This window comes from Vombatus ursinus, unplaced genomic scaffold (assembly GCF_900497805.2).
Source record: "Vombatus ursinus unplaced genomic scaffold, bare-nosed wombat genome assembly UNPS02008996.1, whole genome shotgun sequence".
Classification (NCBI taxonomy): domain Eukaryota; kingdom Metazoa; phylum Chordata; class Mammalia; order Diprotodontia; family Vombatidae; genus Vombatus; species Vombatus ursinus.
The window spans coordinates 12318642-12331098 of record NW_020948774.1 but is presented as its reverse complement, the minus strand read 5'-3'; the positions used below and the strand labels follow the sequence as shown (position 1 = coordinate 12331098).

General features: G+C 39.8%; 1 protein-coding gene across 1 annotated transcript in view; it reads left to right on the top strand.

The window, feature by feature from the left end:
- Positions 1–217: 217 nt before the first annotated feature.
- The window catches only part of ELAC2 (elaC ribonuclease Z 2), a 53879-nt gene continuing 41639 nt past the window's right edge, over positions 218–12457 (top strand). Inside the window, exons 1-5 of the mRNA XM_027850237.1 lie at positions 218–640; positions 1460–1510; positions 1678–1748; positions 4872–4936; positions 5721–5778. Coding sequence (XP_027706038.1) covers positions 387–640; positions 1460–1510; positions 1678–1748; positions 4872–4936; positions 5721–5778 — 499 coding nt within the window. The 5' untranslated portion in view covers positions 218–386. The remainder of the gene's footprint in view (positions 641–1459; positions 1511–1677; positions 1749–4871; positions 4937–5720; positions 5779–12457) is intronic.

Genomic DNA, 12457 nt, shown 5'->3' with positions numbered 1-12457 from the left:
AAAGGTTAAGAAACCCCTAAGCCTACACTGAGTTTTAAAGTAACTGCAAAGCTTGGCCACTTCCTAGGGCCACCCGATAGGTCGAGGCAAACGTTAGGTCATCAATTAGACGCGGTCTCCTATTGGGTATCTGATTTACAAGCTCGAGCCACTGGGGAACTCTAGCATTCATTCCTCCTCTCGCTTGGTGGAGCTGAAAGGAAAAGGATCGAGAATGGCTCCTTCCTATTGGTGAGGACGTCTTTCCAGCTAAGTCGTTGGCCTTCCATGGGCTGAGCGCTTGACGTAAGCCGCGCGCTGCCTCATTCACGTGTTGGGAGGGGAAGGGCTCGGCCGGCTCGGAGGAGGCGTGTGTTCTTATCCGGATACAGGCTACTCGTTGCTGCATGTGGCCTCTGTGGCTGACTTGGGCCATTCCGGGTCGGTGGGGCTACTGGAGCTTGCGGTTTGGGAGAACCATGTCTGAGGGCTCCGCTCGCCGACCGCGGCCTCCCAAGGACCCTTTGCGGCATTTGCGTACGCGAGAAAAGCGCGGTCCTGCTGGGGAGCGCGGGGGACCCAGCACCGTGTACTTGCAGGTGGTGGCCTCTGGGACCCGCGATGCGGGCTCGGCTCTTTACGTCTTCTCGGAGTTTAACCGGTCAGTGCGCCTTCTGTCCAGCCTTGACCCGCTTTGTCCTTATTGTGCTCCTGCCTTTCCCTTTGCCCTCCCCGCCTCCCGCCGCCCACCTTCGTTCTCCATTCGTCTTTCCCCAGATTCTAATCCATTGTCCAGTGGAGGCAGGCTCCCGGCCTGGAAAGAACGCCTAAGTTTGATTCCGTGCTTTGCACTGTATTACTGACCTCGGACAAGTCACTCCCCTTGGTTCCCTTATGTTTAAAATGAGAAGGTTGGACTTGGTGGACCCCAAAGCCCCTTCTAGATTGGGACAACCCTCAAGGATCATGCCCTCGGTAGTGTAGATTTCATTTCCATCCTGAGCATCTTGATGGGTCCTTCCCGTCCCTGTCCTAACCAGAGGCTGTGTGATTGGGTGGAAAATGCCGAATTTGGAGTCAGAGGACCTAGGTTTAATGATCTGGTTCTGCTACCTCTTTGACCATTTCTTGACATTCCCTGGGCCTCAATGTACTTATTTGTAAAAATGAGAAGTTTGGACTGTGTGATCCTTGAGGACACTTCCAGCTCTAAATCCATATAGTCTTATGAGGCCCAGCTTAGTGGAGAAAAGGTATAATTGAGCAATAGCCTGGTCTCTACAAACAGACTTTTCTTTCAGGGATGAATAGAATTTTAAAACCAAAACCCTTCAGGACTAAGGAGAGAACTTGGGAAGAGGTGAGGAGGGAAAAACTGGGAATGTTTTGGGAAGAACTTTGAATAGAAATGGGCCACTTATACCCTGCCTTAAAAACTCTTGACACCAACTGACTTGGATGTTGGATGATATTTTTGTAGGTATCTATTCAATTGTGGGGAAGGTATCCAGAGGATCATGCAGGAACACAAGTGAGTTCATCTTCCTTTTGGGTTTGTGGTTGATTCTGGGTTTTGTTCTTTGTGGGGATTTCTGAAGAAAATGACAGCATTTTGTAAGAAATAAGGAACTTTATAAAGGCATTTTTTTTTATCGATTTAGCACATTTATCAATATGCCCTTCCATTTTATTTTCTAGATTGAAAGTTGCTCGCTTGGACAACATCTTCCTGACTCGAATGCACTGGTCCAATGTTGGGGGTTTGTCTGGTGAGTTTGTTTTTAGGAACATCCCTGGTAGTATCCTGGAATTTCAATTAACCCTGATAACTTTTTTTAAAAAATAATTAATTAATTTATTTTTAGTTTTCAGCATTCACTTCCATAAGATTTGGAGTTTTAAATTTTCTCATCCTCCCTCTCCGCCCCCCCTCCTAAAACAGTGTGCAATCTGATATATGCTCTACTCATACATTCATATTAAGCATATTTTCCCATTAGTCATGATGTAAAGAACTAATAGGAGGAACCACAAGAATGAAGCAATAAAACAAAACAACAAAGGAAAAGGAGAGCAAAGAGTATCCATCCAATCTGCATTCAGACTCCATAGTTCTTTCTCTGGACTTGGATAGCATTTTCCATTGTGAGTCTTTTGGAATCGTCTTGGATCCTTGCTAAGAAGAGCCAAGTCTATCAAAGTCAGTCATCGTAGAGTGTGGCTGTTACTGTGTATAATGTTCTCCTGGTTCTGCTCATTTCACTCAGCATCAGTTCATGTAGGTCTTTCCAGGTTTGTTTGAAGTCTGCCTGCTCATCATTTCTTATAGCACAGTAGTATTCCATTACATTCATATACCACAGCTTGTTCAGCCATTTCCCAATTGATGGCCATCCCCTCAATTTCCAATTCTTTGCCACCACAAAAAGAGCTGCTATAAATATTTTTCTATATATGGGTCCTTTTCCCTTTTTTATGATCTCTTTGGGATATATACCTAGAAGTGGTACTACGGGTCAAAGGGTATGCACAGTTTTATAGCCCCTTGGGCATAGGTCCAAATTGCTCTCCAGAATGGTTGAATCAGTTCACAACTCCACCAACAATGCATTAGTGTTCCAATTTTCCCACATCTTCTCCAACATTTATCATTTTCCTGTTTTGTCTCGTTGGCCAATCTGATAGGTGTGTGGTACCTCAGAGTTGTTTTGATTTGCATTTCTCTAATCAGTAGTGATTCCCTGATCACTTCTTGTCTCAATATTAACTCATCCATTTAGCAAATGGTTACTGGCTATCTGATGTATTCAAGATACCAATTCAGGTGAGCTAGAGCTCTTGCTTCTCTAGCCTATTCATCATTAGTGTGCTAAGTAAAACCTGTGATTTATGAAGAAATCATCTTTAATCAGTGGACCAACTTTGAATATTTATTACCTATTTGACTTGCTTTGCTATTGTACCAAAGATTTGTGGCTGGAAACTGGAAAGGGTGATATATGAGTAGTAGTCATGACTCATGGATTAAATAGGTCCGCGGTGTAGGCATATTGACTGCTATAATAAACAGAATTCTGTGCTTGAAGGTAGAAAGTCCTGGATTCAAATCCTGCCTCCAATACTTAGTAACTGTATCATCCTCATGGGTCACTTAATAGTGTCAAGAGCACTGTGCTAAGTGCTGAGGATATAGATAGAAACATAAGAGTCTTTACTCTCTCCTGTTTTAATGAGACAACACATATAGATGATTTCATTTGCAAATCAAATGGAAAGTTCCCGTGGTTCTTATGGTTCTTAGGGTGCAACAGCAAAGTAGATGATAACGTATGTTTTTACTGTTAATTCTACTGCTAAAACCAATGCCAGTGGCCTTGACGGTGAGAACTTTCTTTCTGAGTGTTTAGTGCCTGTGGCTGTGGGACCTGCAGAATCAGTTGGCAGGTTGCATCACCTCAAGAGTTGCTTCCAAGGAGATGCCTGCCAGGGCTAGATTGGAAGTGTGACTAGTGGTTTTGGGGAGAAGCTGTCACTCATAGGACTTTTAGACTGACGTGCTCATCAGAGCCACCATTTGGTGATGGTGGTGATAAAGAAGATGATGAGGAATTTATCTACAGTGATTGCTTGATGACAGCCATGGGGCTTGGGCTAGCAACAAGGCCTTGGGGTACTGCTATTTCCAAGACTCTTGTGTTTAGGGCCCTGGGCTTTTTCCAGCAGGGTCTGGGAGGGAAGAGTTGGAATTGTTGAAGTGGTGGTTTCACTTGATATGTGCTGCCTCTTATCTCTCCCTCAGGGTACCTTGCTGCTTCAGCTGGGCTGGCTTGCCAGGCTTCTAGGTGGTAATTTGGTTGGCATTTGATGGGACGATTTATCTCTTCCTTATAGAAATTACTTTCCTGGATGGTTGGTGGAGATGGAGACTAGACTGGAAGCAGGGCTAATAGTCTTGTAATAGAGGGTAGAGGAAGTGGCCCTGCTACTCCCAACACTCTTAGTTTCAGGATGTTAGGCTTTCTCCACCAGTCTTTTAGGGGAGGTAGTGGTGGTGGTGGTTTGACTTGCCTGGCACGTGCTGCCTCCTTACTCTTGGAGTGTCTTGCTGCAATTTTATGCTAATGTATGTATATGCACTGGTAGAACAAATTCTTCTCCTACACCAATGCACATCAGCACCTTCTGTAGCTGGTAATTTTAAAGAGGTGGGACTTGAACTCAGGTCTTCCTGCATCCAAGCCCAGAACTCCATTACATTTTAGGTTCTCAGTGCCTCAGAGATTTAAGTTCAGAAGACTCCTCCCAAACAATATCACAGAATCTTTCTTTGTTTCTTGTTGTTGTTTTTTTTTTGTTTTGTTTTTTGTTTTTTTTGCTAAGCAGTGGGGTTAAGTGACTTGCCTAGGGTCACACAGCTAGTAAGTGTCAAGTGTCTGAGGCCAGATTTGAACTCAGGCCCTCCTGACTCCAGGGCCGGTATTCTATCCACTGTGCCATCTAGCTGCCCCCAATATTATAGAATCTTACCATATTTACATATTCACTACCATCCCAGTCCTTATTGGTGAATGTTATATTCCTTCATTTCTATCCACTGCTGAACCAAAATTTTTAAGTGTTTTTACTCTCTGTGGACAATTTCTGATGATTGCCCACACCCTCCTACTCACCTATTTCACCCAAATTTTCATTGTCATCTGGGCTGTCAATTTTCCCTGCTTCTTTCTTAGAAGGTGGAATGCAGACAAGAGGACAGCTAGTTAAATGGGGTGAGGTCATTTCCTCTTTTAAAGATAAACCTTGACAGGAGAGACAGCCTGAAATAGTAATCTCAGTTACAAATGGCAAAGAAATCTGTATAATTTTATAATATCCACCTTATTTCTTTTTAGGAATGATTCTTACCTTAAAGGAAACTGGGCTTCCAAAATGTGTTTTTTCTGGACCACCACAGTTGGTAAGTTTAAGTTGTTCAAGCAAACAAACAAACTTAGGTCTAAAAATCTGTGAAAAGGAAATCTTTGATGACTGGGATTCTATATGGGAATTCTCATAATGGCCCAACTGGCTCATTTACGAGGTACCTTGGTTTTCAGGGCTGGAGAGGGCAGGGAAATAAATGGTCTAAGGAGATTGGGGAGGGCTAATTAAATACTAGGAAAAAGTGGTTGTTACTATGTGGTATGGAGAGAGTCAGCTAATGTATTGAAAAGAGCATTTAACTAGGAGTACATTCTAGTTTTGACAAATCTCTTAGATTCCCTAAGCCTCAGTTTCTTCATGTTTAAAATAAGGGGAGCAGATCATTCTATGAGATCTCTTTGGGATCCCTTTCACATCTAACAGTCCATAATTCTGTAAGCTTTTAATATTAGTAATGTGACTTTAGGACTATTCTTATAAAGCAGAATTATGCTATATAGCATAAATTCTAGATAATTTCCAAAGCAGCAGCAACTTGTTGACCTGGCCTCTTTCCTTCTGACTCAGTTGTACTGAGCCCTGTTTTCAAATATGGAAAGAAAACAACTTGAATTTTTCTTAAGAGAAGACTTCTAGTGGTTCAAATTATGGGCTCTGTGTTCGTTGATTGTAGCTTTGATTACCTTCCATGAGGAAGGCAACATTTTTCTAACATCTGTAGAAAGCTTTGTTTTTATCAGATACATTCTCAACTTGTATCAACTTGTAGATATGATATAATGTAGATATGATAGAATGTCTTGTCTGTCTCTTTATAGGAAAAATACCTAGAAGCTATCAAAGTATTTTCTGGTCCATTGAAAGGAATAAACTTGGGTATGTGTTCAACAATGATTTATCTACTATTCTGTTCCTATATGGTTTTACTGTGTCATCAGCCTTAAGATGAAAATTGGCCCTCGGGCAAATCTTATGAAAAAAACCCTTACATTAAATAATTGATATTATCTAAATGTTTTCTTCTATCCCTTAGTCTTATTCATCACAGGTTAAGTCAAGTTGTATCAACAAACACTTGTTATTCTGTGCGAGGCACTTCTTAAGTGATCAGAGTACAAAGAAGGGCAAAAACCAGTCCCTGTCTACAGGAAGCTCATGTTTTAGTGATAGAGACAATATACAGACAATTATATACATGTGAGATATATACGGAGTAAATTGGAGATGATCTCAGAGCAAAGACAACAACAGTGAGAGTGACCATTTACATATGCCTTATATAAAAAGCATGAAAGCCTTTTATAGAAGGTAGGATTTGAGTTGAGTATTGAACAAAGACACAGAAATCAGAGGTGTAAACAGGGAGAGCATTCCAGGAATGAGGTACAGCTAGTGAAAAGGCGTAGAGGGTCTTATGTCCAGTGCGACTGGATTGTAGAGTACCTGAAAAAGAGTTAAAAATAAGACTGGAAAAGTAGGAGGGATCAAGTTGTGAAGCCCTGTAAAAGGCAAACAGAATTTTTTATTTGATCCTGGAGGTAACAGGGCCAAATACTCTATCGAATAGAGGTGTGATATGACCAGATGTGTGCTTTAAGGTCATCACTTTGGCCGCTGAGGAAAGGATAAACTAGAATTGGGAGAAACTTGAGACAAGCAGAGCTACCAAAAGGCTATTGCAATGGGCCATGGTCTATACTGGGATGGTGGCAGAGTTAGAGGAGAGAAGGGAGATGTTTACAGGCAAAATCAATGGGACTTGGCAACTGGTAGGTTATGGTGGGATGGAAATGAGGAGTGAAGTGTGACACTTAGGTTGGAATATGGTAGAAGTTAATAGGGAAGTTGGAAAGAAAACAGGGTTTGGGGAAAAGATAATGTATTCACCTTTGGACAAGTTGAGTTTAAGATGTTATGTTTATAGAACATCTGTTTCAAAATGTCCAATAGCAATTGGAAATGCAGGACTGGAAGTTAGGGTGGGATAAATTTGAGAATTTTTTCTTGGAGATAATTGAATACATGAGAGCTAATGAGATCACAAAGTAAAATAGAATAGAGGAAAAAGAAAAGGGAGGAGAGATAAAGGATAATAACTGTAGGGGTTGGTCAGATCAAGTAAAGGTTTTTTAAAGATTGAGGAGATGTGGATGTTTTACATGGATCATGGAAGTTGGCAGTAGAAAAAAGAGTGAAGATTAATTAGAAAGTAGAAATGGTAGAAAGGGCAATCTGTTGGGTGAAATGGAATCACTTGTGCATGTATGAGAAGTTTGATTTGTCAAGAAGAGCCTCCACTTGAGATGACACAGAGATGGAGGAGGAGATAGTGGGGAAAAGCATCTGAGTGAAATGAGATGAGACAGCAATAAGAGGGAGGTATAGGCGAATGGCCTCAATTTTTTTCTGTGAAATAAGACAAGCTGAGGGGGGAGGTGGATCCATGGGAGATTCAAGGAGGGATGAGAAGGTTTGGAAGAGCCTCTCTGTAATGAGATATTGAATGATTAGGGAGGTTAAAAAGGATTGCCTTGCTGCAGTGAAGGCCCATTTGAGATTTTGTAACATAAATTTTTAGTGGACCCATTCAGTATGGTTTTGTAATTTTTCTTCAGCTTTATTCAACAACAGGTAGAACAGAAGCGTCATATAGTGAGAGTGATCCAAGATTGGAGCATAACAAGTAATGATCTTTCATAAGAAAAGGAGGGGCAAGGGACTTCAGTATAGATTTGAAGTGGTTTATTAAGTGAAGGTGGGGGGAATAGAGGGGAGTGTAGTCATTGAATGGAGGGATGGAAGGATTAATAATCACAGCGAGAACAGAAAATCAAGGTTCAGGGTCATAAGGCAAGGGAAAAAAATGATAAAATATAATCAGATAAAATAATTTTATTCACAGTTCTTTAGCACTGAATAGGGGAATACTTGTAGGTGATGGATCAAGGATATGATCATCTCTAGCTGTGGTGGAATAGGTCATGGGAAATAGGTAGTTCAAAGAACAAAGAAGTTTGGATGTTTGAGAGAGTTTTCATATGTTGTTGAAGTAAGAGGGCAGGAATTAGAGAGGAAAGCTTGGGAGCCAGTTGATGAATTCATTAAAGAAGGAGGGGGAGAATCCTCAGGGTTTCTAGATAACAATTAATCATAATTTTGATTGGGTAATATAGATAAATTGAAATTCAGAGGTTACTGAGTGTTGGTGGTAAAAGGAGAGTCTTAAAGTGTCAATGGGGAGTAAAGAGTCTGTAGGAATAATTTTTTTTTAGTTTATTTTGATTTATCAACAATCACTTCCATAAGCTTTTGAGTTTTAAATTTTTTCCACCTCCCTCCCCAAGACGATGCTCAATCTGATATAGACTCTACATTTACATTCCTATTAAACATGTTTTCACATTAGTGATCTTGTAAGGAAGAATTAGAACCAATAGGAGGAACCATAAGAAAGAGAAAACAAAACAAAACAGAAGGAAAAAATAGCAAATAGTATGCTTCGATCTGCATTCAAACTCCGTAGTTCTTCCTTTGGTTGTGGATAGCATTTTCCATCATGAGACCTTTGGAGATGTCTTAGATCCTTGCGTTGCTGAGAAGGACTAAGTCTATCAATGTTAGTCATCGCACAACATGCCTGTTACTGTGTACAACGTTCTTCTGGTTCTGCTCACTTCAGTCAGCATCAGTCCATACAAGTCTTTCTGGGTTTTTCTGAAGTCTGCCTGCTCATCATTTCTTATAACACAGTAGTATTCCATTACATTCATATACCACGACCTGTTCAGCCATTCCCCAATTGATGGGCATCCCCCTCAATTTCTAGAAATAATTTTTAAAAACAACTGTGTACAAATACAGTATTGTGGGTTCTAAATAGTTGCTCCTCATTTTAGATAGATTTAATGTTGCAACTTCTCTGGATGACTCTGCCTTCCTAACACCCTGTGTTTCCTGCCTCTGCTTTTATTTATTCATTATTCCTAAAATACTTTTCCTCCTTCTTGTCTGTTGACTTCTTATGTTTTAAAGCCCAACTCAATGCCACTTTCTCTGTTGTTTTCCTTTTACTCTCCAGTTATTAGTGATTCCCCTACTTAAACCCAGCATAGCATTTTGTTTTGTTGCCTCTGTAATGCACGTATTGAGTTTCATGGTTATCAATATATGTCTTACTCCCTTTTCTAATCATACTTTTTTTGATGACCTCCTGTACCAAAGTGTCAAATACAAGGCAAGGCTGCATATGGCCCACAATATTCCTGAGTGAAGCCTGAACCAGATTAAAATAGAATTGGGAAATATTTAACAAAATAAAAATGTAGCAGAACATTACATCTTAAAATTAAGTTAATATGTAGCCCGCAGGGATATTTATGTATAGTTTAGTGGCTTCATTTCTATTTGACTTTGACTCCGCTGCCCTATACTATTTTAGTGTGGTACATCATTGATTGAATGTAAACTGCAATCTTCATGTACCCACCATTGCTTTTTGGATTATAATTCCTCAGGGATTGTTATGTTTCATACAGGCTGTTTGGGAAAGATTTCATATTCAAAGATGTTTTTTGGGCTGGGGAGCAATTTGGAATAATTAAAAGCTTTGTAGAATTTCCCACATGCAATATACCCTGCTTTCTTCTACACATTTGGGCCCTTAACACTTTCGTTTGCAATATGCTGGATTAAGGAGAGAAGACTCTTAGGAAAACAAAGTTAAAAATAGTAACTAAGTCTAACCAGGTCTACACCAAGAAAATCTGCCGGAGGGAGCACCATCTTAAAAGCATGGAGAGATCATTTTAAAAGATTGCAGAAAGGGAATATACTATAAGAAAAGAAATATGAACACTATTAATATGAACACTATTAATACCCAGTAAAGACCATCCATAACTATAAGTGCAGGTGTCTCCCTTCTCATAGACATTAAGAAGGTGAGAAAAATCTATATTTGTATTAAGGGTATCCTTGATGAAAATGAGAAAGGAACCAGCTAAATTTTGCAATTGACTGGCCCCATCTTTACAGCCACTCAATGATTAAATTGTGCAAAGTATGTTTATTTTTTGTTGAATACCAATTCTCCCTTTCCCCCTCAAAAAAAAAATGATTAGAAAAATGAACCCTTAAAGATTGCTGTTCAATAAATGTTTCCTGTATATGTTGAATGGTCCTTTATGAACAGCTACAGTGATTGACTGTCTGGTTACTTACATCATTAGGGAGAGTTGTGCTCCTCTAAAGCTGTTTTTCATAGTTATATAAGATGTTCATTCAAGGGCCATGTAGAAGAGAGGTTCCCTCTAGATGGTGAGATCCTCCAGTTTCTCCTGTTTGTGAATGACATTGTCCTGATTACATTAAGCCCTAGAACATTACTAGACTTCCTCAGTGAAAGCTATGGTTATTCAAAAGAGATTGACCTAACAGTCCATGCAAGAAAAATTAAATGGATAAAAAATGCCTGTTGTCTAGACAATGACATGAGTAGATGGATAAGAAATGCCTGTTTTCCAGACTAGGACATCCAGTAGGGTGGGCAGTCCTTTGAGTTAATCCATCAGTAATATTACCTGGGACATACCTTGTAGACAATAGTGAAATAGGCCCAGAATTCAGTAGGAGTAAGACAGCAGACTTTGTTGTTGTTAAGTAGTGTCTGACTCTTGGGTACCTCATAGAGCATAGCAAGCCAGGGCCTTCTATCCCTCCACTATCTTGAAGTCTATCCAAGTTCATGTTCATTGTTTCCATGACACTACCTTTCTTTCTCATCCTCTGCCATCCCCTTTTTCTTTTGCCTTCAATCTTTCCCACTTTCAGAGTCTTTTCCACTGAATCCAGTCTTCTCGTTATGTGGCCATAGTACTTAAATCTTGGCTTCAGTATTTGACCTTCCAGTGAATAGCCTGAAATACTTTCTTTAAGTATTGACTGATTTGATCTCCTTGCTGTCTAAAGGACTCTCAAAAGTCTTCTCCAGCACCACAGTTTGAAAGTGTTGATTCTGTGGTGCTCAGCTTTCTTTATAGTCTAACTCTCACAGCCATACATTGCTACTGGAAAAATCACAGCTTCTGAGTATACGGATCTTTATTGGTATGCTGTCCAGATTTGGCATAGCTTTCCTTCCAAGGAGCAAGTGTCTTTTAATTTCATGGCATCAGTCACCATCAGCGGTGATCTTTGAGCCCAAGAATATAAAATCTGACACTGCTTTCATTTCTTCTCCCTCTGTTTGCCAGGATGTGATGGAGCCTGTTGCCAAGATGTTAGTTTTTTTGATGTTAAGCTTCAAGCCAGCTTTTACGCTCCTCTTTTACCCTTATTAAAGAGGCTTCTTGATTCCTCTTCACTTTCTGCAATCAAACTGTTACCATCAGCATATCTGATGTTGTTGCTCTTTTTCCCAGCAACCTTAATTCCATCTTTTGATTCATCCAGCTTGGCATTTTGTATGATGTACTCTGCATATAAATTAAATAGATATGGTGACAATATATAGTGTTGTTGTACTCTTTTTCCAGTCATAAACCAATCATTTGGTCCATGTTTGGTTCTAACTGTTGTTTCTTGGCCTGCATACAGGTTCCTCAGGAGACAAGTAAGATGATCTGGTACTCCCAACTCTTTGAGGACTTGCCACTTTTGTTGTGGTCTGCACAGTCAAAGACTTTAGTGTAGTCAATGAAGCAGAAGTAGATATTTTTCAGGAACTCTTTGCTTTCTCTAATCCAGTAAATGTTGGCAATTTGATCTCTAATTCCTCTGCCTCTTGGAAGACCAGCTTGCTGTTCTGGTAATCCTCGCATCACATATTGATGAAGCCTAGTTTGCAGAATCTTTAGCATAATTCTGCTGGCATGTGAAATGAGTGAAATTTTTCAGTAATTTGAACATTCTTTGGCATTGCTCTTCTTTAGAATTGGGATATAAATGGATCTTTTCCAATCCCAAACTGTTGAGTTTTCCAAGTTTGCTGCCATATTGAGTGCAGCATTTAACAGCATCATCTTTTAGGATTTTAAATAGCTTAGCTGGAATTGCATACCTCTACTAGCCTTATTGTAATCAATGCTTCCTAAGGCCCACTTGACTTCATTCTCCAGGATGTCTTGCTCTGGATCAGTAACCACACCATCATGGTTATTGGTGATGTTAAGATCTTTCTGGTACAGTTCTTCTGTATATTCTTGCAACTTCTTAATTTCTTCTGCTTCTGTTTAGTCCCTACCATTTTTGTCTTTGATCATGCCCATTTTTTAAATTAAATAGTTTATTTATTTTTAGTTTTTAATAATCACTTCCATAAGATTTTGAGTTTTAAATTTTCTCCACCTCCCCAAGACAGTGTGTGATCTGATATAGGCTCTACTTATACATTCATATTAAGCATATTTCCCATCAGTCATGATGTGAAGAAGAATTAGAACTGATGGGAGGAACCATGAGAATGAGACAATAAAACAAAACAACAAAAGAAAAGGAGAGCAAATAGTATGCTTCCATCTGCATTCAGGCTCCATAGTTCTTTCTTTGGATGTAGATA